The 27,889-nt window shown below is 39.8% G+C and overlaps 3 protein-coding genes across 3 annotated transcripts; 1 reads left to right on the forward strand and 2 right to left on the reverse strand.

Moving 5' to 3' along the window:
- Positions 1–3,832: 3,832 nt before the first annotated feature.
- LOC115408812 (chitinase-3-like protein 1) lies at positions 3,833–7,603 on the forward strand. Its single transcript, XM_030119742.1, has 12 exons — positions 3,833–3,857; positions 3,935–3,961; positions 4,054–4,258; positions 4,349–4,405; positions 4,526–4,691; positions 4,776–4,900; positions 4,978–5,101; positions 5,367–5,549; positions 5,666–5,776; positions 5,864–5,996; positions 6,527–6,662; positions 7,573–7,603. Exons 1-12 carry the CDS (start codon positions 3,833–3,835, stop codon positions 7,601–7,603), a joined length of 1,323 nt encoding a protein of 440 aa, XP_029975602.1.
- A 982-nt stretch (positions 7,604–8,585) lies between these two features.
- pm20d1.2 (peptidase M20 domain containing 1, tandem duplicate 2) lies at positions 8,586–14,204 on the reverse strand. The gene is made up of 13 exons (XM_030119028.1): positions 13,928–14,204; positions 13,763–13,849; positions 11,447–11,682; positions 11,266–11,352; positions 11,050–11,183; positions 10,749–10,868; positions 10,524–10,599; positions 10,391–10,452; positions 10,224–10,302; positions 9,884–9,955; positions 9,623–9,788; positions 9,441–9,540; positions 8,586–9,322 (listed from the first exon to the last, which is right to left on the reverse strand). The coding sequence occupies exons 1-13, from the start codon at positions 14,169–14,171 to the stop codon at positions 9,193–9,195; spliced, it is 1,593 nt and encodes a 530-aa protein (XP_029974888.1). The 5' UTR covers positions 14,172–14,204; the 3' UTR covers positions 8,586–9,192.
- A 1,750-nt stretch (positions 14,205–15,954) lies between these two features.
- On the reverse strand, positions 15,955–21,889 carry lemd1 (LEM domain containing 1). Its single transcript, XM_030119747.1, has 10 exons — positions 21,698–21,889; positions 20,059–20,164; positions 19,448–19,612; positions 19,066–19,118; positions 18,351–18,503; positions 18,063–18,190; positions 17,914–17,972; positions 17,639–17,658; positions 16,304–16,368; positions 15,955–16,157 (listed from the first exon to the last, which is right to left on the reverse strand). Exons 1-10 carry the CDS (start codon positions 21,887–21,889, stop codon positions 15,968–15,970), a joined length of 1,131 nt encoding a protein of 376 aa, XP_029975607.1. The 3' UTR covers positions 15,955–15,967.
- Between the last annotated feature and the right edge of the window lie 6,000 nt (positions 21,890–27,889).

Raw genomic sequence — 27,889 nt, forward strand, 5'->3', positions numbered from 1 at the left:
AAATGCTCAAGTGGCAAAAAGAATAAATATTGAAAGAAAAAGACAAAAAACAAGAATTAGGAACTTCCTGAGATTTCATTGATTTACAGTCTATCAAACAGATCTTTCAACTTTCCCATTAAGGTGCCATAATTCATTTTAATGATCACTGGATGGTTGTAGGAGTCTCTTTAGTGACACTGACCTCAAAAATATTGCAGAAGGGGTGACTGTGTGAGATGAGTAGTCACTGAAGGCAACTGCAATAAATCCTGAAAGAGCATAAAATGTTGCAATAAATCGAAAATGTCAAAAAATTATGTCTGAACCCTCTCTTCATTTCCATAATTGCACTGCTTTGTCCACTAAAGGTATCCTGATGTCCTCTCTTATTGCCATCTATCTATCTATCTATCTATCTATCTATCTATTTATCTATCTATCTTGCTGTTTCACCCATCTTAGGGTTGGGTGTGGGTGGAGGTGGTGGAAATCGTGTTTGTTTGTGTGTTTATCCAGGGTGTACCTGTTTTCGCCAACAGTCAACCAGAAGTGGAATTAGCACATCTCCACCCAAAGTTATATAAAAGAGTTATGAGGATTAAAAGGTAATGATAGTGATTAGTGTGTCAGTAAATAACTTGTTGTGAGCTCATTTTATATTCTGCATGTGTATTGTTTTGGACAAGTGAATGACTGTTTTTTTTTTTCTTTAATAAATGGACAGTTTATTTCCTGCAGAGACAGAAATTACTTATTGTCTATGAATTTTCTCATTTGTCCAGGTAGGAGGCATCTCAATGCTAATTGAAACAGTTGAACTGGACTTTGGTCATATGAGTACACCAAAGATCACGCTGGGATTTATAAGATACTTTCTGTGCGATTCTATTGTTTTCTTTCCATCAAGCTAGACTGGTTTGTCTAACGAAATGGTGGAGAGCTCCGGTGTTGTAACTCTTTGGTTTTAACATCCAACTCAACGCAACTTGATTTAAAAAGCACTTTAAAAACAAGTAATGTTGCAACAAGGTGTTGTTCCCAAGGTTGTCTATGCTAAAGACCTCATGTCATCTGCTGATGTCTTCTATGTTAATGGATTATAGGGCCCAGGGTGACAGCGCCACTTGGATAAGAGGCAAAAAAGATAAATAACCCTAGTCCAGCTGAGATGAATCGATTTGCACTGAGATTCGTTATTGTTCTGTCAGTTTAAATTGCCTTTCATTAGAATGGACTAAACTAAACTAAACATACTTCATTCAGTCCTTTTTTCTGCATTGAGCAATCCTTTTTCTAGGATGTGAGACTGTGAGTTCAGACTAAAACCATTTTGTGGATAAAAAAAAAAATAACCCAAAGCAATCTGGACAAGAATAACAGTTTTTTTTTCACAAATTTTAAATTCTCAAATTTAATCGAAAAACTCCTGTTCCTCCAACATAGTCCCGCCCACAGGTGAAGTCACATTCTTCCTCCTCACAGGCATACTTAAGTTTTCCACAAACACACACACAGTCACTTGCTGCCTGACTGATGCTGTGAAACCCAAGAAGGAGTCGGAACAACTTTGAAGGTACCTCTATGGACTCCAGAACATTAGTTCACAGTCTTTTCAATTGCAAATCAGTTTGTTTCACGCTAAACCTGAACAACATCTTGTCTTTCTATTTGTTCTTGGATGATTTGAAAATGTTTTTCTGCATGTTTTTTTTTTTTTTTTTTTCCCCAACAGTTCTCAAAAGAGTTGAGGTTTCGTGAAGGCAACATCAAGACTGGATAAAGGTAAGTGATGTCTTTACCATAATATTCTGTGCTTGTTAAAATTAGCTTTGATTTCGGTTTTTAACTGCCGTCTCTGCCATACTCGCCTTGATCAACATGAAAATTCTTCCCATGTTTGATTGTGGTGACACGGTAAAGATCAGTCTGTAGGACAGGTCTGCACAGGCTGGATGTCCTTCATCACTCTGCCACCTGATTTGACACAAATCTCTCCAGATCATTACACGCTTGTGAAAGTCAGTGAAATTTGTATAGATTAAATATTTTACCTATAACACAACTCTACAGACCTTATTTTGTTGGAAATTCTCCCAAAAAACACTCTCGAAATGGATCATCTGCTGCACCTACAAAATGGGATAATAGACAAAAACAGTCAGTAAAAGTTACATAAATGCACTCAAATGTGTTTTTATAAAGAAAACCAAAAAATAAGGCAAAGTACAATTTCCTTCAAACGCTTTGTCAACATATTTCTTTTTCTATTTCTTTTTGGTACACTTTAAATATAAACTATTCAGGTTCAAATGTTATTTGAGAGTATTGACAGGAAAGTCACACTTGGTAAAACAACACATACACAAACCCTATAATGCACAATACAAAATCAGTCTTCATTGAAAATTGTTAGTAAAGTTTTTTTTTTTTTTTTTTTTCCAAAGGACAATCTAACCCATCAACCTTTTCTTGAAATGACGAACTGAGCCACAGCTGACACATGGAGACAATTCTCTGAATAAAGAATCTGTGTTGCTATGTCTCCAAATTAGGTTTATTATTCAATATGTAATCAGGAGATATGTCATATAGTAAATTCAGTTGTTAAGTAAGAGTTAAAAGGACATTCTTTGTCTCGTCGCAATGCAAACCAATAATTTAGTGACAATAGAAATTATCTTATAGTCCCGAAAATGTTGTCACACAAGTTCATTATGTCCAGTATAATAACTTGCACTGCACAAGGTCATTAAGGTCTTCCATCTGTTTTTAGGGTGTGTTGATCTTCCTTTGATTTTTTTTTTTTTTTTTGCTTCATACATTTTAATTACAATTTATTGAAATAAAGTAATGTAAACTACTTGCTTTGTGTTACTTGGAAACTGACTGATTTCCACTGAAGGTCATCTCAGCAGGAACTTCCTGCTTATTCTGGCGTCACTGTCACTCACCCTGAAAATACCAAGACAAAGCAACTTCGAAAGGTCACCAGGTCACACCATTGTTAATTAAGCTCGGGTGTGTCTACATGTTCTACAAAAACTGCTCCTTAGTTACATGTTCATCTTGACTGATTCACTATCTGCACACTGCAATTACAGAAAATTGGAGGGTAGGAAGAGGCGAGGCAGCTTTTGTTGTGGAAAACAACAATCCTTTAATTATGAAATATTCATGACGTCTGAATACTGAGCAGAAGCGTCACCGCTGTGGAAATCTCTTGAGCACCATTTTTCTTCTTGATAAAAAAGTTTGTATTTTACGAAAGAAGAGAAAACCGATGATAACAAGAAGAAGCAGCAACAATAAAATTGAGATTGAACTTGCAGTTGCAGGTGTTATGAGATTAATGTTAATTTGATGCTGTTAATTCATCACAAGTAATGAATGATGTCAGACCAGTAGTCATTGAGAAATTTTTAATAAACTTCACTGCCCAAAGTAATGGGTTTACGCTTATTTTTTAAAGCATTATCAGCAACAACTAAACCTCAAAATCAAGCTGAGTCGCCAAAACCTTTCCATCAATTAAATTTGAAGTAACATTAAGTAATTGCGTGTTTCAGTTTGGTTCAGATCCATCTTTCTGCGAACAACTTTCTGACAAGTGCTGTTGAGATGCTGCCAGTTATTTAGGAAAGTTCTTTCTGGTGTCACCAGGTTGTTCTGACGGCTTTTCAATCGCGTTTTCATCATTATTGATCAAAATATGGCAGCCAAAGTAAAGGTTGTAGACTAGAGAACCTCTTTGTTGCAGTTTGTGTTTATTGTTACTTGTCAATTCTTCCATCAGCAAAAGACCAATCCTTCATCTCCTTGACTTGAAGAGACCTAGATAGGAGCAGCCACCATGTCGAAGCTAATTCTTACTGCAGGTGAGGTGAAAAGGAACACATTAAATTATTTTCATTCAACTTCCAACCTAATATTCACCAAGTCTTCAACTTTCCAGGTCTCTGTCTTGTATTTGGTGGGATGGGTGAGTTACACAACACGTCTGATAGTCAGAAAGAAATACAAGTGCCTTTTTCAAATGATTAAAACATACCTCTTCCTTTCTGCCGTGTCTAGTCTCATCCTTCAGCCTCATGTGTTATTTCACCAACTGGGCCCAATACAGAAAGGACAAAGGGAAGTTTTTGACTTCAGACGTTGATCCACACCTTTGTACCCACATCATTTTTGCCTTTGGCGGCATCGACTCGACGAATAGATTGACAACTACTGGACATAATGATTTTCAGCTCTATAAATCCATAAATGGACTCAAACAACAGTTAGTTCTATTTTTTTTAAACCCCAACATCATTCTAAGTAAAATGTGGTGAAAACTATCTTGTGGCTGATTTTATTTATATTCCCACAGAAATCCAAATCTTAAAACTCTACTGGCAGTTGGAGGCTGGGCTGCTGGATCAGAAAGGTTTTCTTATCTTTTACTTTATAAAAACTTACCAGGGGTCATTTATACACGGTATATACAGTATGTGTAATTGTGTCTTCATGTGAGTTAAGTTTCATTTTTTTTCATATTGCATCTCAGTTTCTCCCGAATGGTGTCAACACAAGCCAGCAGACGTGCATTCATCCAGTCTTCTATGGAATTTCTGAGAAAAAATGACTTCGATGGGCTGGACTTAGACTGGGAGTATCCTGCTCAAAGAGGAAGTCCACAGAGCGACCGGCACAGATTCTCTTTGCTGTGCAAGGTCTGATTGACAATGACTTCTGATGTTCTCAGCTATCTCCATGGAAGTCATCAAGAGACTCCTCTTCCGCTCTGTTTCTTCCAGGAGCTTCGGGAGGCCTACGAGAATGAGAGCAAATCCAATAACCAGTCCAGGTTGTTGATCACTGCGGGTGTGTCTGCTGCCAATGAAAGCATTTCTAAGAGTTACGAAGCTGCAGAGATCGGAACGTACGCTGATATTTCGAAATCCTTGTTATTGTTACAAAGATCTGTTTTGGTGAACACAGTCACACTTTTTTACTCAGGCATCTGGATTTCATTAATGTGATGACGTATGACTTCCGGGGCACTTGGGAGGGAGTCACTGGCCATCACAGTCAATTAACCAAAATGCCATATGACACTGGAAGGGACCTTTACCTGAATGCTGTGAGTACATGACTTCATTATTAAACGGGAATGATCTCGTTTCTTTCTTTCTTTGAACACATTTTGCTTCCATCCACTGTTCCTCTTTATACAAAAGATAGTTCCTTGAAAAAGTGGCACTTTCATTTCACTTCACAGCAACTACCTGAAAACGTACACAGGACTGTAAACACCAACAAGTGTTTGAAATGCCTTGTTGTTGATTGAATCAAGCCTTCTTTTTCTTCCAGGATCTCTCGATTCACTTTATTATCTTACGTTCTAGGACTTTGCTCTGAAACGTTGGCATGGCTTGGGAGTACCTGCAAACAAGCTGAACATGGGCATCGCAGCATACGGGCGGACGTTTCAACTAGCCGGTCATTCCAGTCACATTGGGGCGCCAATCATCGGCCCTGCCTCTGCCGGTGCTTTCACGAAGGAGCCCGGATTCTGGTCTTATTATGAGGTGACAGGACGGACACGCTCTTTGCCTTATTCTTCATTTTAAGTTACTGTTGGAACACACATATTGAGTCACTAAAGACAGCTTCAACATGATAGCATGTGTGTGTTTCTTTTTAGATTTGCACTTTTCTTCAAGGAGCCACTGTCCGTTACACTCAGGGAGTCCCATACGCCACCAAACACAATGAATGGGTTGGATACGACGATGAAAACAGCTGCGTTGCTAAGGTATCTCCACAATTAAATGCTGCTCATCCAGTCCATAGGCAGAAAACCACTACGTACTAAATCAGATATTGCGGTTTGTTCCTTTAGACCAACTACATAAAAAACAAGAATTTTGGAGGAGCCTTCGTCTGGGCTCTGGATCTGGATGACTTCAGCGGGCTGTTCTGCGGAGCAGGGAATTATTCCTTCATCCGCTGTCTGCGCTCTCAATTGGTTTCAGGTAAGAAGTAATAAGTCAGTTTTCAAGTCCATTTATGTATCATAACTGGGAGTAATGTGTTCATGGGTTTGATTTGATCAGGTATAATTTACCGGCACATCATTGACCGTCTGGAGTTTACATGATGCTGTTCACTATCTGAATGCATTTAAATGTAGAAATGCAATAATCAAATTTTCTCTGATCAGGAAAGAGCTATGTTGAGGGTTGTCATTTCATTCCACGTGAATTGTCTCCCTCTTCACTCCAGAAATGATTTTGTCAACAGAAAAAAATGAAACAGATTAAATGGTATACATACACGAATCATCCAAGTATTGTGGGTAAATCTGGGTGTACCAATCAGATTTTTCATAATTAGCATGATCAAATGTGTATCATTACATGATCACAACAAATCCCCATCTCCGATTCACTGAAATGAAAGTTCGTAATGCTTTTCCCCCCCAGCACCAAACCTTTCTCCACCCACTCAAACTCAAACCACCAAAAGTCCAGTGAAACCACCCATGAAGCCAACTCAACGCCAGACAACTATGAGGCCAACTCAACGCCAGACAATTACAACTATGAAGCCAACTCAACGCCAGACAACTATGAAGCCAACTCAACGCCAGACAACTATGAGGCCAACTCAACCCCAGACAAATGCAAATCCAACTCAACGTCAGACGACTCCTCAACCCAAACCTGCGGCCGTTCCCTCATCCAACACTCAGGGCTTCTGTGCTTCGAGGGCCAATGGACTATATGCCAAACCTGATGCCCCGAGCTCTTTTTACAGCTGTGACAACGGCGTCACATACATCATGCAATGTGTACCTGCGTTAGTCTTTCGACAGTCATGCCTGTGCTGCGATTGGCCATGGATATACTCTTAACAGACACACCACAAGCCAGTTGATTTTGTGTGTGTGTCCGCATGAATATATAATTTATTGATCCAAAAGGTTTTCCAAGTTTTCTTACATGTGGGGGACAGAAAGAAAAAAAAACGTGTTTATGTCTGATCATAAACAGTAGCATCTCAAAAGATTTTAATGAAATGGAATTTTGTCCCATGCCTTCATTCTACAGAGTGAAGCTTTCACAAACTTTTGATTTCTACTTTCTTTTTTTTTTTTTTTTTTTTTTTTTTTTTGTAGGAAATTCTGTATAATTAGAAATGGACCATAAAATGTTTAATAGAACATGGTGTTTGTTTTCTTTGTCAACCAAAGGCCAAAATGATTCCAATCAACATATAAAAAGAAACAAATACTAGAAACTTGAATGTGAGCATAGAAATACCTGGCCAAACTATCAACTTTCAAATAATATTCTAACTTTTTGAGATGCAGCCATTATTATTATTTTTTTTTTGTTTGTTTGTTTGTTTGTTTGTTTTGTTTTTTAGCGGGATGATCTCTGATGGACTGGATTTTTGGTAAAAAGATACTTTCGATTCTTTAAAATAAAAACTGTTATTGGTTTGTGGTTTTTATTAACAGTACGACATAATAAAGGTGTCTTGCAGCAAGCATACATCAAGTTGTATTCAAATTTATTCAAGTGTGTAACTTGTCTTTGTCCTCAGGCTGATGGAGTTCAGTTATCTGGACCACTAGAAGGTCATTTAAGTCAAACAATGAAACCATATATTTTGAGTTCATTAAACACAAACTAGAACAAATGTGTTTTGTTCTTGTAACGTTGTATAATAGCAGCAAAAACATGCTAATAATCAAAATTACAGCATTTTTCTAGTTTGACAAGAGATTGCTCTGTTGGTTTGCACAGTGCAAATAAGTTTTGACCTCTCAGAATTTATAATAAAAATTATAAAACCACTTTTCAAATCAATACTGCTACAGCTCAGACAATAGTTTCAGAGCATGAACCCATATTTTCCATCTTATTATCAATACTTTATATGAACTTTGATTGTGCATCTCAGCAAAAACACAAACACGCGCACACACACACACACACACACACACACACACACACACGAATGATATCCTGTTTTGTTTTTGCTCATGGATTTATATATTAATTTTTCCTGCCTCAACTGATAATGGAATTGCCTTGACCGGGATAAATAAAGTTGCCTGAGTGTGTTTTCCTTGCATATAGGCACTCCGGCCTTTTTGGTACCACTAAAGTGTTAATGTGAGTGTCTGTCTCCCTGTGCCACCCATGAAGATGGAAATATGTTATTCTTGTAATGCAGTGCTTCGTCTACATGGTTTAAACTTCACTGTCCGTCCATCCGTCCGTCCATCCTCTGTATACCTCTTAATCCTGTTAAAGGTTGATCCAACAGGTAACACCCTGAACAGACACACCTTCTGTTTCATCAGGTTTTGTTGATGTGGAATCTCTGAAAGCCACTACATCATGCTGATGCTAAAGGAAGGAGTACAGCATAAAGGAGAAGTTACTTTTCTATGCCAAGGCAGAAAATAGATTTACTAATGTTATTCATACTTATTTAAACAATGCTCAAACGTCACAACCACTTGCTCAACATCAGACACATTCTGGTCGGTAGCAAAGACAAGAAAAGAAACCAAAAGAGCATAAAAACAAGTGCAATCTTAACTTTTATTGAAATCAGTACGACTCATTTTTCAGTGCAAGAACATTTCGCAAAAAAGCCAAGTGCTGAAATTGATTCAGTGCAGAGAAAATAAACCATCTTTATAGAGGAAAATCCAGCATTTCCACAAAGAGCAGTATCTATTTGTTTCTGCACACATTTATTCAAACTGCAAACACCAGTAAAAAAAGCAGGTTTCCCAATATGAAAAATAGTCCATTTATAATATATCAAGATATAATTAAAGCAGGTCATAGAATTTCACTGCTAAATGATAAGGTGCTTTTCAGTAGATCCACAGTTGCTTCTCGTTCACAAGGAAATCTAAGTTTCATGGGAATTATTGTTTTCAAGCTCCAAAATACAGATTCTTAATATCTGCTTCAGTAAGTGTCGACGCAGTGAGTTGGAATACCATTACACTTAGAATAAATCATGTTCTGAAAATGTGTCTTAATATATAACTTTATATTATCTGTTAACGGCATGATTTCTTCTCAAAAGCTTTTCGGCACCACACACTTTAAAACCTTCACAGAACCGGGCGATGCCGAGCGACTCGGAGCACTGATGAGGTGGATTGTTTTGAGTTTTCCTGCAGATGTTGTCTCTTCCTTAGAGTTCATGAGCCGAACTGTGCGAGTCGGGGAGCCTCTGAATGTCGAAGTTCTGAATCAGGCTGAAGAAAAATTGCACAATGTCTTCGTAGTTCTTTTTGGAAATCCTTTCATTGATACCATGGAACCTAAGAAGGAGAAAAAAATACTTTAATTGGGAATTGTAAAACATGTACAGTAATTATTCTGCAGAAGCAGTTATTGAATACAGTCACAGCAGGCCTGGCTGAAGCTAAACAGTCTTACCTCTGAGGATCCCCAGGTTTAAACCAGAGAGCGGAAAAGCGATAAATATCATTGGTGAGGTTTCTGAAGTGTCGACTGTCTGTGTTCCCGATGCAGATCCCTGCACATTCAAACATAATCACCTCATCAATCACTCTGAACCGAATGACTCATTCGCAGAATTACAACGGCTGGATTTCTACCTGGAGCGACTGTGACTCCCGGAAACATGTCCAGCAGCGTTTTCTTGATGACTTGGAAGCCGAAGGCCTTCTCGTCGGAGGAGCTGACGGGCAGCGGATCAAAGCCGTCGGACAGCTCCATCTTGACGCGCTCGTCAGCGACTGTAGTCCGAACCAGGTCCAGGACCTCGGCGAGAAAACACAAATATCACTCAACGGAACTGAGAGGCCTCGATGCCATAAACCTGGGATTCTCTTTAAATATAAAAACTCAGATCCTACCTCTTGTAATGACTGTGCCGAGTGAATCCGCAGGTTTACGAAGGCTTCTGCATACGGCGGGATGACATTCACCTTCAAAAACGCAGGAAATATTCAATCTTTATACAAAAAGGAGAATTTGGATAAGATTTTACAGTTAGGACTGTACAGTTAATCATTATGAAAGGCAAATCTGTAGTTCCCCACCGGCACAGCTCCAGAAGCAGAGCAGTTCATTGTTTTTAGTCCGTTTCCCTTTATTTTTGTATGTTCTGAATTCTGGAGTGCCACCGGCTTTGAAATGGCGTTACATGATATTATTATGATTTATCTGTTATCTAAAACTAAATAAATACAGTACCTTCACTCCTGCATTGAACATGGTGACCGCTGTGGTCGTCCTCACAAAAGCATTACTGTCTGGTCTCCTTTCAAGTATCCTGCAACATAAAAATGGCTTTACGGTCTGTTCCCAGCTGGACAAGGCGAGATCGAGACATGCAGTGTGAAGTTTGGGATTTCGATTACCTGCCAATAAGCGGGGAGAAGAGCCACAGATTCGACATTATGAACTTCATCGGCAGCTTGAACTGAATTCAAAACGACAGTGTATGAAGACCAGGGAGCGAGTAGCGAGGAGTTTGTACGTCTTGTTCCCTACCTTATGAGCCAGATGCTCAAACATGGCTTTTTCAGGTCCCATACCAAACAACCTCGGCATGGGGTTTTCCTCCAGTCTGAAGAAACAACAGAACACAGCGACAGATTCTGAGATTTTTGGCCATTTCGTGGTAAAAACAGAAAGAAATCAAACGAAGAGTCAACCTTTGCAGCAAATCTTTTAGTTTGCTTTATTTTTTCCAGTGTAAAATTAATGATTTGTAACCTTTTCACTGCTGCAGCCAAGATGCCGATGCTGGTCTCCCTGGGCGGGATGGAGGAGTGGCTGGGAACAGTCGACACACTCAGCTTCACTGTGGCCTGCCCCTTCTCACTGATCCCAATTCTGTGAAGCACAGATTCAAACAGCCATCAAACACCTCCCGTTTTAACACCGTTTACCCTTTAACAGTCTGAGTAAAGCAGTGAGAAATTATCACTCTGCTAATAAGCAGACATTTAAATAAGCCAGAGACGCATGTGACGCTGCTGCTGGTGTGTTCTGAGTTGTGGTGATCGGTCCTCACAGAGCGGCAGGTCCTTCCAGGCCATCGAGGATTCCATCTAGAATGGCGAGTCCCTCGTCCAGGACGAACAGCAGGCGAACGCCGCGCTGCTCCAGCATACGCACGATGTTTAATGCCCCCTGATGACCATGAACCTTCAAAAGGAAACGCTGTACAGCTCAGACTTCACTACATAAATAATAAACGCGACTTCATGGTCGTTGAACTGCAGCAGACCTCTTCATCGTGACCCAAGCCGATGTAGAATCCCCTGCGTGGAGCGTAGCCTTTCATCAGGAGGTACTCCAGCGCCTGCAGCATTCCCTGCAAGAGGTGAAACATCTTGTCTATGGCGAGAAGTATCGCAACTATTTTCAAGGGGAAGCTCGCAAAAAAAAACATCACTCCCTCCCCTCACCATCAGAGAGCCCTTGTCATCGAAGGTCCCTCTCCCATAAATGAAGCCATCTATCTCCTGGGCGGAAAACGGCGGGGCCTCCCAGCCATCCGACTCGGTGGCAGGTACTACATCAATGTGGGCCAGCAGGAGGTACGGCTCCAGGTCGGGCAGCGATCCCCGCACCCGGAACAGGTGGCTGTAGTTGGCCACCAATTCGTGATGGACGAGGTTCGAGGAGAAAACTGTGGGGAAGGCTGTAAACAGGAAAGAGGGATTAGGACAGCTTCGGAAGCCGTGTGAAAAGAGTCGAAAAGGCATCGTCAATGAATGGCCCGACCCGACCTGGGGGAGCCAAACTCAGTTTAGTTCAGAGGTGATGTACGGCCTATAGGAACAACCACAAAATGAACTGAAAGAGTTATTTTTTTTTCACTTCGGAAAGCTGAAGCTCAAACCACCTGCACTGTTTGGAATCAGTCAGAAATCAATGAATTAGGCACGTTTTGTGACAGTACGTTTAAATCTTCTGGAGTGGAAAACTCCCGCGTCTCCCTCCCACTTCTGCTGGACCTCAGACAGCTTAACTTGACCGAGCTGGAGAAAATCTGGTGAACTTTAAACCTCTCACTGACGGAATGTAATCGTACATGGAAGCCTTTGTTTAAGTCGACAGCCTGATGTTCCCAGACTGACTGCTATTTGCCAGTTAATAAGTCTGTGCAACCGATTCTACTGTTTTGACAGTGGTTCTTTTTGTGTAGCATCAGATTTGCATTTTTTCCCCCACCTGACATGATTAGATAACCAACAAATCCAGCCTGTTCTTTGTCCTCTGTTTTGTATAATTCTTTTGTTACTCTGTCTCTTATTTGCTTGCTCTTTATTTTTTTTATATTCACCTACATGTTGTAAAAAATGCAATTAAAAAAAAAAAATCGAGAAATAAAGGTTGAAATCGTATCACTTTTAAAAAAAACAGTGAAATGAGTTTAACCCATGACCTCTATTTTAACCTGCTTCTCCTCATAATGCATCTGTTGTCCAACAGCTGAACTGATAAAACTGGTTTATTCATTTGTTAACTTGCCTTCAAGTCAATAAGTAGCTACAATTATTAAAAAAGAAAAAAAAAAAAAAAAAAAAAGTAGGCCAGGAAGACTTCAGAGGACAGAACGCCCATATAAGTGGGACAAATAACCGCCCAAAGGAAAAATATTTCACCTAAAAAGTGTGAACAAGAAGAAACGTATCCGGTGGTGTAGTGGTTAGCACTCTGTTCTCACAGCGAAACTGTTCCTGTCTCAACTCCCCAGTTTCACAGCCTTTCTGTGAGTAATTTTAAAGATTCTAAATTAGACACAAGCGCCTCAAGATTTGAGTGATTTTTGCAAACCGTCCTTAAACTGGATCCACTCATCCCTGCGTCTCCGGAATTATTTTACCACATGCACAGGGAGAACATGCAAACTCCACACAGAAACGCCACAATGCTGGAACTGTTTTTAGATATTGTAACTTTTGTTTATCTTTGAGACCCTACATCTCCAAAAGGCCCTTTTTTTTTTTTTTTAAATCTCACGTGATGTTATGGACTAATTGCTAATCAACGCAGCTTGTAAAAATATTCCCTACCTTGTACTTTCTATTACTACTATTTCTTTTTGACACTTTCAAGTACAAAATAAACCAAGCTATGCCCCGATTCGGAAAAACGATACTTTCTAGAAACGCTTGCAAAGGGAGCTTGAAGTAAGTACCAGAGTCTTGCTGATCAGTGCATCATTTCATACTGCACTTTTATTGGCTAGTTAGTTGATGTAGTTCACCCCTAAATTCTGACACTGTCAGAATTTTATTGCAAGTTGTCTTTTGTGACAATAACATGACAACAGCCGTCCTTGAACCTGTCTGGCAGTGCGACGTAGGACCGCCGATTTAGACGATCGAAGACATGATGGCCATGACTCTGACCTTTCACCTGGGATGACCTGAAAATCACAGCATGTGGCAGGAATAAGTTCAGCCTGAACAGTGGATCTGATGAGTTTTCACACTGAAACCCCCCTGACTCTTGGGGTGACAGACACACACAGACACACAGACACAGACACAGACACAGACACAGACACAGACACACAAAGAGAGAGAGGCCACCCCTGTGCACACGTGCTGGATCCGCCCCTGTCGTTGACATGACCGAGTTCAAGTCTGTTTAATAGGTCACTGCTCACTCGGCTCTTATCAAAACTTTACTGCTGTCTGGAAGGTTAACTGACGGTAACAGGAAGACAACAAACAATAAAAAAGCCCCAGCACTCTGCTGGCTGTGTGTACCTTTCCGCAGGAGCTGGTTGAAGTGCAGCAGCGCGGTTTGGTTCATTTCCGTCTCTGAGAAAGACACGGTGGGGATCCGGATCGCCTCTGAATGAATGGAGAGACACGGTGTTACTGTCCTCTCGACTCTGCGAGCGGCATGTTTACTACAGCCACTTTAATCACCTTTGAAAGTCGCCAGGAGCTGTTCCCTCTGCCGCTGCTCGATGACGAGAGAGATGTTGTTCGTCTTTTCCCAGTTAGCCAGCTGAAGCCCCGCGTTCACGTCCAGAGACAGAGTCCGGATGGAAGCCGCCGTGAACAGCAGCAGGACGGCCAGGCCCAAAGTCCCCGCGACAATCTTCAAAACATGAACTATTCGGATCTTTGAGTCCATCTTTGTGAGCTGTGCGAGCCGTCGCAGGACCATAACAGTCTGATGGTCTGACTGTGTGCACTTTGGATCCACTGCCGTCTGAGACGAGCGCCCCCTGCTGGCACGAGGGAAACATCCTCCGTCCCTTCAATTTAAACTGTACTCTGACAGAAGAAGTAATTACTATCAATCTTTGGTGAGATTATTGACAAAAAAACAGTTTCTCATACAACTCAGTGCTTTTACGCCAGCTGTAGCACATCAGAATGAGCAAAGCAAAGAGGCATAAAGCTCAAAACATTTTACTGACTGCTGAATTAGTAAAGCTAAAGAAAAGGGGACTGGATACTGGGCTACTGCAGATATTTGGCAGAGATCAAAAGATGAATTTTCTTCTCTTTTAAAGTAGAAAAGGAAAATTAAATGTTTCACTTTAGCAATCCACAATTGAACTTGTATGGGTCGCTGTGGCTCAGGTGGTTGAACAGATCATGTTTTTCCCTCCATATGTTGAAGTGTCCTTCAACACGACACTGAACAAGCCCTAAGTGCTCCCGGTGGATGGATTGAGCACCTTGCGTGGCAGCCATCACCACTGGTGTGTGAGTTAATGAGCCAATTTGACTAATCATGTCAAGCACTTTGAACGACAGTGCTGAAGCAGGAAAAAAAAAAAAAACATTTTTTGGATTTACATATGTGAATGCACATGTGCACACATAAATTGTATCTGATATTATTGTAGAAGTCTGCCAGTTTTGGAAACCTTTTACATTGTCGATCACATTCATACACCAGTGACAACTGCCATAAGGTGTACAATAATTTGGGGTTCAATGTTTTGCCATAAGACATTTTGACATGGACAATGTGAGACAGAGGATTGAACTGTCAAACTTGATGTTAGAAACAGCAGTGACAGAGCTTTGTTCAATTTGCATCAGTTTGGGTTCACAAGTGACCATCTGAATAACATAAAACATTGAAACAAACAGGAAGTGCTGCCAACCATTACTGATGCAGCTTTATCACTCTTAAATTTGCAAAAGTCAGCAGCTTCATTGTGGATGACAGATGCCATCAGCTGCTTTATTTCACTTTAAATCAAAAATCCTCAGAGATTAAAATAAGATGTAGATTTTTGTTTAAGTGTATGGATAGAAAACAAAAAGTCACCAGAAACAGATACTTGGAAAAATCTCAAGTATGGTTTTGAAGTGAAAACACCTTGTCCCTTGGTACCTGCCATTGTGTTGATCTATGAAAACATTACATGTTTTGCTAAGAATTCATTGTTTAAACCAAACATTATTGAGGACAAAATGAAAAAGTTTCCCTTGGGAAGAACACTTGAATGACTTTATAAGCCATGGCTAGTTTTATGCAGCATGTTTCATCACCCTGTGACTGGCACTAAAACAATAAAACCTCCACTTGTGATCGTCCTTATGACACACAATAAAAGCAAATGTGAAGCAAAACAATCTTTATTGAAATATAAATAGACAAACATCGAGTCAAATACACACTATAGTAAAAAAAAAAAAAAAACATTTAACCCACAAAAATACATTTAATTCGCACAGATCTTGAGATATCTTTGCATTTTGTTAAACTGTATTTAAGATTTGCTCCCAAACAACTGAAAACAATCCTCCACAAACATGTGTGATCTCCCAAGACAAGCTCACTGTGACTTTCATATCAGCACCATTAGGTCTATATGTAGAATCTTTCAATGAAAAACGAACCCTGCGTGTCCCGAGTCCGAAACAAATGCCCACCTTCACTGTCCAATTCCTGAGTGAGACTGCCCCCCTAAAAAAAAAGTCCAAATCAGATCTCGTGTCCTACACATTAACGTAAATGATGTACAGGATGAACACCAAAAAGAAAAAGACCAAAATCCGTATGTGCATGGGCACCAGGCGGCGCTCCACTTCCCGTCTCTCAAAGGTGGCAGGACTGACAGGAGAGTCTGGGTACGCGTACTGGACCGGCCTCCTCGCTGCACCCTTGATAGGTTTTCGGCAAGTTACACTGAAATGGAGCAAGAGAAATTCAAGTTATAAAAACTTCTATCAGCACTCTTGCTGTGTGGATGTGCTGACTGTTTAATTTTTAATTCACTTTATCTAACTAAAGAGTTACTCACTGCTCCACTGGAGTGTTGGTATTGCACTTACTAGATCCCTGAGGGCGTGGCCTGAGTGTCTGGCAGTAGATCCTTCAAGATATCCTTCTTCGGTTTCTGAAAGAAAAGAAGGGGAAAATTACTGTCAGTAGTGCTTCCAGCCGACCGGGGAAAACAAACTGTTTTCTGGCAGCAGCAGAACCCCACAGAGACAGAAGCCCAGCGAGTGAGGTGAAGATGAAAGAAAAGGGTGGCTGGTGTCGCAGGAATTAAAGTTTTGCTGCATCAGAAATTATGTTGTTTAGACATAAAGGTGAGCTTGCAGACATGAGAAGCAGGTGAGGCAGGCTGGACCAGAATATTAACAAGATGATCCAAAAGGACAGCTCTGCCTTTAAACTAAGTTAGAGGAGAGTCTGCATTTAAATGAAAGAGGCAGTGAGCCAGAACCAGAAGAACCAGCAAATAATCCAGACTTCTGATCATCCTATATTACAGTAACAATGAGACTCTGCCCAAGAGCAACTTTTGACAGTTTTAACTTCGCTTTTATTGGAAAAGGTTGATACACTGATTTATCATCATAGTCTGGACTTTTAGCACTCTACATTTTTCTACAAGCTTTTAGTTTTTATTATTTTTAAGTTGCTGCAAGGTTATTTGAGACTAAACTTCAAAATGATCATTAAAATATCTATGCTTCATAAATCAGACCATAAGGACAATTCATAATCACACCAATTCATCAGTGTTTTTAAAACACACAAATTCACTAATCAAGTCTAACTTCAAACAGCACAATGAAAAAAAAAAAAAAATCTACTTCTGAGATACATGTAAAAATTATTCATTTGCGTGCGCTAATAATTCAGAGTAAATGGAATAATTTGTCGATTGTCTAAGGAGCTTAAACGTTACAATACACATAAAACACATTTCAGCTTCACAATTACATTGGCTTATCATATGAGTACTGTAAAATAAAAAGTATATTTAATAATTTCAGAGCTCCTTTCAATCAGTTAATATTTGAATTTTCAATTTGGTTTTCGCATCCGATTTACCTTCACTTTATGATGTCTTATTTTATTAGTTCTAACTCCACATTTCCCTTCTAAAGCTATATTTTAAAATCAGTTATATGTCAGTCAATTTTAACAACAACAAAGTTAATTCCGTATTTTCTTTTTTTTAATTTGCAATCATCTCTTTAGTATAAAATCTGTAAAGCTTTAAAAATTCATGAGAGAAAACGCATGAGAGATCTGACAATCAAAGTGTGGTTGATTGTTAATGGCTTGCAGCTTTAATTTTCTGGCTTTGGCCTTGTAAAGTGAGGCACCAAAAAGAAGTGTCGCACCAAATAGTGAGCTGTAGTTAAACGTGCCTCCAGAAACTCTGTGTATTCTAAAAAAAACAAAAAAAAAAAACAAAAACAAAACAGAACGATTGCCTCGGTGTGACATTTCTGAGGGAGAACCCGAGTGTAGTGCAGAGTTTCGCTCCTCATTTCGTAGTTGTTCATAGCTGGTCTGTCCAGCTAAGAAAAGAAAACAGGGATTAAAATAAAGTGGGATTTGTCAGTCTGAACTCCCTCAGACACTTTAACCAGCATCAAAGTTTGAATTTAAAGAGTGACTGAACAACGTGAGCGTCACTGACCCTGTTGGAGCGCGGCCAATTTTTCTGCATATTGCTCCCATTGAGCTCCGTCTGAGTGGCTGAGTGAGGGGACGGAGAGGTCCGGCTCTCCATCTGTCGTTTCAGAACGGGAATACGCATTATTGAGGAGCCACTCCGGCTGAGACTACTCATAGTCAAGGATAAAATGATAGTGTGAATGTCTCAAACTTTCCTTCTCGAGAATTTCAGTGATGCTGAAGGTCTCAGTGAAAGATGGGTGACCTTTAGACACATCTGGCTGACATCCAGATGTGGCCTGGAAGCATCGTTGATATCGAGTTAACTGTGACCAGAACATGTGTCACACAGTTTAAACACCAGATACCAGTGCTCGCTGATCGTCACAGCCACATATCAAGGCTGAGAAACACAAAATTAAGCTAATTCACATTAGAAGTCAAATAAGGCCAGCCTACCCCTGACGCTAATCCTGCGCGCTGATTTTTGGAGGATGCCCCAGTAATCCCTGCAGGAATCTGCATGCAGTTGGACTGAGCCTGCGTGGATGATTTTAATGCATCCCTTGATTTCTTCATGGAACTAGATTCCTTTTTTCTGGAAGTTGCGGCCTGCTATGAAATGTCAAGCCACAAAATCATTTTAGCCTCACCTTTAAAAAAAAAAAAAAAAAAAAAAAAAAAAGGCTTTAACAAAATGTTGTGCAAATAATCTGAATATCTGGAGCATTTACCAGCCGTGATGAGAGTGAAAAGCATTGTGGGTAAAAATATGCGCCTATCTGGAAAGTAAAACACACACACACACAAACACACAAGTGCGCCTTAAATTTAATATTAGTAAGTTCATTTTTATTTCTACAATGTTCTACTGAAATGTCTTTGGCAATTGTGCATCTTGGTGGTAATAATCATGATAATTCTTTCACATTTTATGGTGATTGCTGATGTACTGAAGTTGCATGTAAATGAAATTATGGGAATGATGAACAGAACTGCATTGTGGTTCCACAATGTGACCATTAGGTGGCACTGCAAGTAAGCTATTTCTACAAGGCCCACGTTAGGATTTAGACAAGGGTTTGTGGAAACCCAACATTTATTAACTCAATAAAGCGATTAAATAAAAGTGAAGTTATGAACCAAACAATGACGTTTGGAAATATTTCCTCACCTCGCTGCTCTCCTGTTGGACCTGCTCCGACTCGTCGGATGTTTCCTCTGAACCTGTGCGAGCCACAGAAAATAGACACGATTAACCCTGCACTCATTTTCCTGACTGATCTATTCAAATTCAGGTTGTCGTGGCGCTGGAAGCAAGCCCAGCTCTGGGACTGTGGGAGAAGGTAGATACACCCTGAACGGTTTACCAGTCCATCACAGGGCAAACAGAGCGAGACAGTCTCTCACACACACCAACACACACACTGATTTATCTATAGTCAATTTACACCTCATAACTCCACATAAAAAGCTCCTCCAAGCTCAGACTTAATTCCAGCCTCAAACCTGCCAAATACAGACACACAAAGAAAGAACGGTACGGAAATAAAAACCTGATTCTTCATCCTCTTGGTCCCCGTTTCCCTCCTTCTCCTCTTCCTCCCCTTCCTCCTCACTGTCAGAATATGTGACAGTGATGTTCTCTTCGTTCAGCAGCTCATATCCGTCAGACAGAAGCAGGTTTCTGAGGTTCTTCTCGTACAAGGTCCTGGTGGAGGCTGGAAGTGACAGGTTACACTTTAGCTTCGGGCTGTGCTCTGTGTACGGGCGCACGTTTGACTGCCGAAATCTGAAAGCTTCAACCTTGGAGCGGTCTCGAAATCAGTTTCAAGACCTCCTTGTTTTAGTCAGTAACACACTGAAATCTGAAAGTATTGGTTAACAATACGTTTAAACATTACTTACTAGAAAGCAAGTGTACAAACATACCACAATGTCATTTCATATTTATCGGTTCACAAATCAACTCGGCATTCCACAAAACCGTTTCGGTGTGTTTTCTGTGACAGTTATTGATGATAAAGGGTTAAAGTGTGAGAAAAAGCCAAGTGAATGTGAACAAGAGGTGCTAACAAAATCAATGAAAGAAACATGCATTATTAACAACATGGAAGCTCTCCTCTACGATAAAATCAGGTTAAGGAAAGTGTTAAAGGAGCCTCACCGACGATGGGTCCAGCTTTGAAGCCATATTTGAGGAGAGTGGCCCTCAGCTCGTCATCCGTCAAACATCTGAGGTCGATCGGCTCTCTAGCCTCTGCACCATCCTTCTGTTCAAGATTAAAAAAAAAAAAAAAAAGAGATGGCTGGATTTAGTGAATCTTGCTCTGGATATGACAAAAGCTGCAGTAGTTTCTGCCAGTGTGGGATGTAGAGCATTAAAAAGAAAAACAGCTGCAGGGTACTGCTTTCAATTTTGTTAAATATTCATAGAATTTTTGTTGTAAATCTGCTTTCATGTGTACGTGTTTTGATGTCAAATAAGCAGCCAGAGAAAAGGGAGGAAAAAATATTGGTTTGCGGCAGAGCCCAAATGTAAATGCACCTGTGAAACTGAACTGAACACTCAATGCTGTGCTCACATGCACTAATCTAATATATGGAATATATGTAATTAAAAGTACTGACATAATAAACAGAATGGTACTCAAACTGACACTCAGTGCTTTGAGTTGACATGTTCTTAAAAAACTGAACATAGTATGCAAACAAATTAACACTGAAAAAAGTGAGATCTGAGGGACAAAGGAGAAAATATTGGCAATATATGTTTTGGTGCAGTTTATTAAGAGTCTTTTTACTCTTAGATAAATATGATTTAGTTGATCCCTTTGGTAGATAATGAAAAAAATTAATATATGATTGTACAAGCTAGAACTGCAGACCACAATTTCTTTTATCATTTTTTGTAACTTCAGTAAAAGCAAAGATTCAGTTAAGGGAAAAAAAAAAGGCGTGGGACACACATTTGTCTTCACTTGTAAGCAGATGACATGATTATTTTGTACTTACAGCAATGTGTATCTCTTTTTGACAGACTGTAAACATGGACTGTAAATATTTTAGCTACTTAAATTGAGAACAGCTTGATTGAGGCAAGAATGAAAAAGAAACGAGTCCCTTTATTCAGGTGTATCCAAATCACAGCAAATAGAGATAAATAAAGCAGTCGCACACACCTGTGGATCCCACTCAATTATGATCAAAAAATACATAAGAAAAATCAAATAACTTCTAAAAGTACAACCCTATTACTGGGGACTAAATGGGATTGAATCCCGCATTGAAGCCTGCATTCAGCAGTCGGAAAATGGTTCTACCAAGAAAAAAAGTTGGGTCATATATGACAAAGTGGGTTAATATTCACTGTAAAGCGCATGTTTAAAATTCTTTGAAAACCAGAAAAGTGGAAATGTCTGGGTAAAAATCTCCTTAGCCAGGTTGACCTCTTGACCCGGTGACCTTGAAAACCTGAGTGGATGCAAGTCTGCCTTTCTGAAATAACTTGGCGTGACAGGTGGTTGGACACAGCAGCTGCCAGATACAGAAAGCTCCAGTGTAAATCTATACCAACCATACAGTTGGGGGGGCCGAGGGGTCCAGGACCTCAGCTGTGCTGGGGAGGGTTTGGCAACAATGACCTATTTCTCCTCCTCTACAATTTAAATCGGTTAAAAAGTTGCTCACCAAAAATATTTTCCCCCCAATAATGTCATTAAATAGGATTTCTCACGTTTTCTGCACGAGTTCCGCCACGGTCGCACATTGAGACACGCAAACAACTTGGACCGACTCACAGCCACGTGCCTGTCCTCCTCCTCCTCCTCTTCGTCGCTGGAGAAATCCGCCGCGCGCCTCTGATCAATGTGTTTCTCGTGCAGCTTCACGAGCGCCTCCTTCTTGCTCGCTGCCGGCGGCAGCGGGACGTTATGAGCCACTAAATCAGACCTGAGGCGCGACTTGGACAGGTGAGCGGGGTTCTCCACGAAGGGCATTGTCCGGCACACACGGGAACGAGGCGCACTTAACCACCGCGGTGAAGAAACAAAAACTAAACGCGCAAAAGAAAAAAATAAAAATAAAAACAGGGAAGGGAAGGAGGAAGGAGCCTCCGCCTGAAGGAACAGCTGCGACCGAGCGGCTAATTGACACCGAGCCGCTTTATATGAGCACGCGAGCTGCAGTCCGTCTAAATTAAACCTGTGGCGCTTTTTTTAAAAAAACATATAAGCAGAGTGTGATATGTGGTGAAGGCAGATGGAGAAATATGAAAATAAAGTTTACCATCTTCACATATAATGAATGAAAAAATGTAATAAGTCTCGTGATGTAACGCACGCCCCATAATAAAATGTGTGTTTATGCCCCAGTTATCGCCTGTCAACACTCCAACCATCACCGGAGGAGGGGTGTATCCCTCCGCCTTCCCCTGCAATTGCACCCTACTTTTTAAAATAAATAAAAAAAAAATACTTTGCAATTCATAAGACAAACAAAGCAACATTATTTGCAAATTGTGTTAAAGCTACCTGCTGTTTCTAAATTATCCACTGTTTCATTAAGAGACAGTTCAGGTCATAAATTAAGAATGAGACCAAGAACTTCACAGCAGATCGCAGCGATGCCTTTATTAAGAGGTCAGGTTTAGTGCAATAGGATTAAATCCACATCATGCAGATTTTATAACTGGCAATCTAAAGGATACAGAAATACTTGTTCCTAAGATCTAACAGGCTTTTCCACATCATTCTGAAAAAAAGTGTTTAATACAGTCTGACGTTGTTTAGATTTTGCAGAAAAGTTCATTAAATATGAATTCTGATGTTTGTACTCATATTTTTTGCATGAGAAATTTGGAGTTGAACTTATTTCTAATTTATTCTGAGATAGTTATATCAGTCTAGTCCAATCATGATCATTCTTCAGCTAAAATAAGTTTGACTCTCCTGATTTCAGTGGTAATATGTTATATTTGGTCTAATCAGAAAGCTTATTGGAACACGAAAGTTAACACTGAAGTTAAAAGTTGCAGACAATAATACAAAGTTTAGTAATGATATACATGTGGTGACAGTACACTCATGTGTAAACTGCAATTACCACAGTTGTGTGTTGCTTGTAATAGTTATCATGATGCAATATCTGTTTTAAAGATTTGTTTGTCCTGTTCTTTAGTGAATATGAAAGAAAATATCCATATTCTGTTAAAACATCAAATATTTATCACTATGCAATATATCTGACAGTGCAAACATGCATTATAAAGGGCATTATAAGACACTATAAAGCACAATATGAATCAGACATTTAGGTTTGGGTTATAAAGACTCAAATATATTTCTGGAATTTATTTCTGAATGTAAACACCTAACACATAAAAAGCAGTTCTATCTCTTTTACATTGTTTGACTAGAGCAAGCATTTCCAGGGTAGAATGGTAGCTGGCTGTCCTTAATGCTCTGGGATGTTTTCCCATTCGGGTCTATCTGCTGAATGCTCACCTGACCAAACGCCTTCTCTCAGCTCATATTAACAGAGTGAGACAGGGTCTCTCTCTTTTGCACCATGCACATCGCTAATGTCCTTACTTTGTACAGATTCAGTTACTTTTCACTGTTGGATTACTTTAAATCAGCGGCATCCCCTCCACGTCCCTGGCGGCTCACGCTGCCCTTTACAGCAGTATATAATAGAGCTTTTATGCTCGTCGTGTCTGGAAAATGTAGGCAGGATGCACAAAGCACCGTTTCTGTCCAAACCCTTTTCTCACTTTTGCATTTGAAAAAACTCTTTCCAGTCTCTACTTTTAAAAAAATATATTGTTTTATGATTCGTGATAGCGTGAGTGTATTCTGTTGGACACTTGACAGAAGGTCAAACATAAAAGGAATAATTGCTGATAAAATGAACAATATATTTTCTTGAAGTGTGTCAGCAAATACTGTTTTTATCAACTGCCTCCATTTGAAGGGCAGGCCATTCACATGCATTTCAAGTGTGACTTCCTCCAGCCGAGCCATTATCTGTGTAATGACTGTATACCTTTGACCTTCAGCTGGCATTCCTGGCGTTTGGTGGCGTTCCCTCCTCCTGAAGCTGCTGCATTTTTATCACAGGGACACATCCAGTGATTGTACATGGAAGAAGAGGTGAGTACTTCCTTTCAAACACCTGTGAGAAGGGGAAGAAGAGAGAGAGAAAAAAAAAACAACAGAACACTTGTTCAGGTGATTATCTACAAAGCAGCCGGTGTGCAAAATGTGCCAGAAAAGACTTTTTGCCAGCAGAGAGTGAACATCTGTTGATTATCTGGGAGAAAAAAAAAAGAAGAGACAGTGAGAATTAGCTCTCAGTTTTCAAGATTTGAGATTCTTTTCCAGGGAGCAGTCCTCTGTTGCTTCATGAAATCTCACACAAATTCATTTATAAGCTGAGGTCAGACATAAAGCCTGAGCCATTTTGGATGTTTGTGTAAGTTCTTGCCCGCAGTGTGTTTATTGCTGCATGAGACAATGGTCTTTTAATAAAATTGACCTGCGCAGTTTGAATTAGTTGGTGCGCTTGACTTACAGCAAAAAAGAAAAGAAAAAAAAATCTACAAGTTCATTCTGACCTTAGAAACCCCTCAGTGTGGAGTTTGCATGTTCTCCGTGTGCATGAATATTCCAGTTAAGAGATGTCTCCATTCTGTCCTTCCGTATGTTAGTGTGTGTGGCTGTCTCTCTGTGGGTTTGTCCTTTGATGGTGTGATGATCTTGTTGTTGACACAGCAGCTGTTTCAAAACCCTTCTGGCCTAAAAGCAAAGTAGAAACTGGAATAATGAATGTAAAATGAGAAAAAGCTACAAATTGTGAAAGACATTAAGAAAACAAATTTTCAGTCTCAGATTTTTTTTTTCTATATTAATCACTTTGACAAAACTAGATGCAAGTCATCACACATCTTGTCTTCTGGCAGACATTACTGGTCCATGAGGAGTTCACACACAAAAAAATAGGGCGATACCGAGTTTGCACTTTGTGGTAGAATTTCAGTCAACACACTTTTCTGCTGTAAAGTGCGGAAAATGGTCCAGCACCGTGCTTACAGAGCAGCCACAACTGTCAGGTTACATCTTAATTTTAGGTTTTTTGGTCAATTTAAAGTGCCAGACCATGTGGATGTGTTGATGTGCTGTGAGGAGAACACTAAAGTGCCTTTAGAGGTCACTGTTCCTGAGCTCCAGCCTACATCTGCTGCAGATTTACCTCAGGTCAAAGTGCATAAAGTACATTTTTTGGTAAGGCTGTACTCTGACTTTCACCCTGGGCTGGGCTCCAGCCCTGTTCCAACCCCAAGTCAGATAAAGAAGATGATGGAAATGATTAGTTAATTAAAAATCAAGTCTTTTACCATGGCAAATGTTTGGAAAGCTCGACTATAAAAACTTCAGTGTCATCAGAAACATTGTTTCTGGTCTATTGAACAAATATAACAGTCGTGCTGGACTGATTTTAAACTCCAGCAAAGCTTTTCAGATGCTGAAATTAGGCTCAAACTGTGCTCCCAGACAGTGATTACTCTCTGTATGCAGAGTTCACTGCTGTGTCTTCAGGCTCATGCAATCGACTGCCAAATGCTCTTCCTTCCCAGTTGCAATCAAGCCATTAAACCATCACTTTGAAGGAACTTTCTGCAGTTGTGAAGCTTCAATTGAGGATTTAAATGTGATGCAGATGCATGTGTGGTGTATACTTATTCCTCAATCTTTACAGTAATTGGATTGTCTTATGTTTTGTTGTCATTGTTTCACAGACAATTTTCTGCTTTGTTTGTCGCGCTGCAGCCAATTTGCCCATACGGGGTCTTAATAAAGAGCGAAGTGAACTAAGTGACAGAGCAATGCGGTTCTCCCACAGGATCATATTCCTCGAATGTCACTTCATTCGAGTCAAAACATCCTCAGATGAAGCCAAATTGGTTCCCTGAACGACATACGGGTCGTTTTATTTGTCTTAGCAAATCATACAAAACAGCTGAAACATATTTAATTAGGTAACAACTTCGCTAGCATGCTGCTCTGAGAATGCAAATGTGAAAAGACAAGACAGCAGGTGTTTGCATCAGATTGCAGTGATTTCCAAGTTTCACTTGAGCGGACTTGATCACCTACTGAGTTGTTTATCATTACAAACTTGCTCCATTTTCAGATTCGACCAACATGCTGTGATGTGAGAGAAAAAACAAAAACCAAACATTGGATTTCAGTTAGAATTAAATAACTTCAATGGGATTGATCTACTAAGAACATGTATGCTGTTTTAGGGTTTTTAAATGATATTCACTGAGTTGTTTTTCATGTTAATCCACACTGGTGCAGTTTTTTTTGCAACAGTTTTAGAGTATTCAGGTCAGTAAAAGGCTGCTTAGGATGTTGATCTCACGCACAGGACATCATAGTTAAGATGAGTGAAATGATATGATAATGATGCCCTCAGGAATGATTTAGCGATGCAGTTTTAAAAAACACAAAGTGAAATAATACATAAGATTCATACAAAGACTCTACTTGTGTTTGTTTTTCTCAAAGGACCCAAGAACTGTGAAATTCACACGTCCAAAGTCAAAGTCAAGAGATATTCAGTGGGGAGTTTGCGGTCAGAAGGCTAAATGCTCTTTGAATATCTTTAGAAAATCCACCATTCATAAACATGAAACATGAGGGAGCCAAACATGAAAACCCACATTTGAAACACTTCATACAGGCACTCTGCTGGCTCAGCTGGCTGAAGCAAAAACCATTTATTTGTGGCATTACAGTTTTGAATTTGATTTCCTGAGCTGGCCTTTTGAAAATTAGAGTGATCCCATTCACGCTTATCTCTATAACACTTAGTTACAACAATAATATATTGTAACTGTCGATTTTACCAATAGAATTCATTTTTTTGATCATTATTTACTTGTAATTTGACTTCAATATTCTTTATTTCATTTTGAGTTTTTATGTGTCAAAGTTAATTCTATCATTCACATCGCTTATTTTTGCTTTTTGATTGACTGGTGTGACTGAATGAGTGCATGATGTATTTTAATGCACAAAATGAAGGATTGTGAGCGCTAAAGCCTCACCCAGTCTACTCAGGGTGAGATGCAGCCTGGTGCAGCCTGGACAGGGAATAAGTCCATCACAGGGTTAGCACACACACACAGACAGACACACACATTTACACATGCACACACACGAACATTTCAGAGTCAGTGACCGAAACAAAATGTGTTTGGACCAATGGATCACACACACGTAGAGAAAGAACATGCTGTGAGGTGGATTTTCATTTTAAGAGCTCATTGGTTAAATTGCTAAAACTTGCTATGATTATTGATGCAAGTTCAGTGAGACAAACCTCTTCGTCCCAGAACTGGACCTCAACCTTTTGCCATGAGGTGACAAGTCATGCTAACTACAGTCGAGCTTGTATCATCATTAGTTTTGGGGATGTGAGCTTTCACTCCATGAATAAACTCATAGATCAGTCAGGTTGTGTGTCACATTTGTCCCTTTACAAAGGAAGAACATGCAAATCCTGCACAGAAGGCAAATCTCGACCAGCAGATTTTAACTTTCTTGCTGTGAGGCGACGCCAACAAACACTGCAAATAATGCTGTCACAATGCTATAATGAATATTTTTCTTCATTGATTACAAATTAGATTCATAACAAAAGAAAGAAAGTTAAATTGTTCCTGCTTTTCGAAAGCAAGCAAAGTATGACATGAACAAATGACAACATTGCAGAAAAGTTATAGAGAGATCTGCTATGCAAGAGCTGCAGGCAAAGACACTTTGTCTCCTGAAATGTTCATATTTCCCTTGAAGTAACATAAAAGTCTTTTTTCACTTCTTGTTCCTGCTGCCTTTGGAGCAGTACGTGTGTGTGTGTGGACATGTATACCTGTGGCAGATTTGATTTCGTGTTGGCAGAAAAGTCACAATTTTAATCTTATTTAGTTC

This window comes from Salarias fasciatus, chromosome 20, assembly GCF_902148845.1.
Source record: "Salarias fasciatus chromosome 20, fSalaFa1.1, whole genome shotgun sequence".
Classification (NCBI taxonomy): domain Eukaryota; kingdom Metazoa; phylum Chordata; class Actinopteri; order Blenniiformes; family Blenniidae; genus Salarias; species Salarias fasciatus.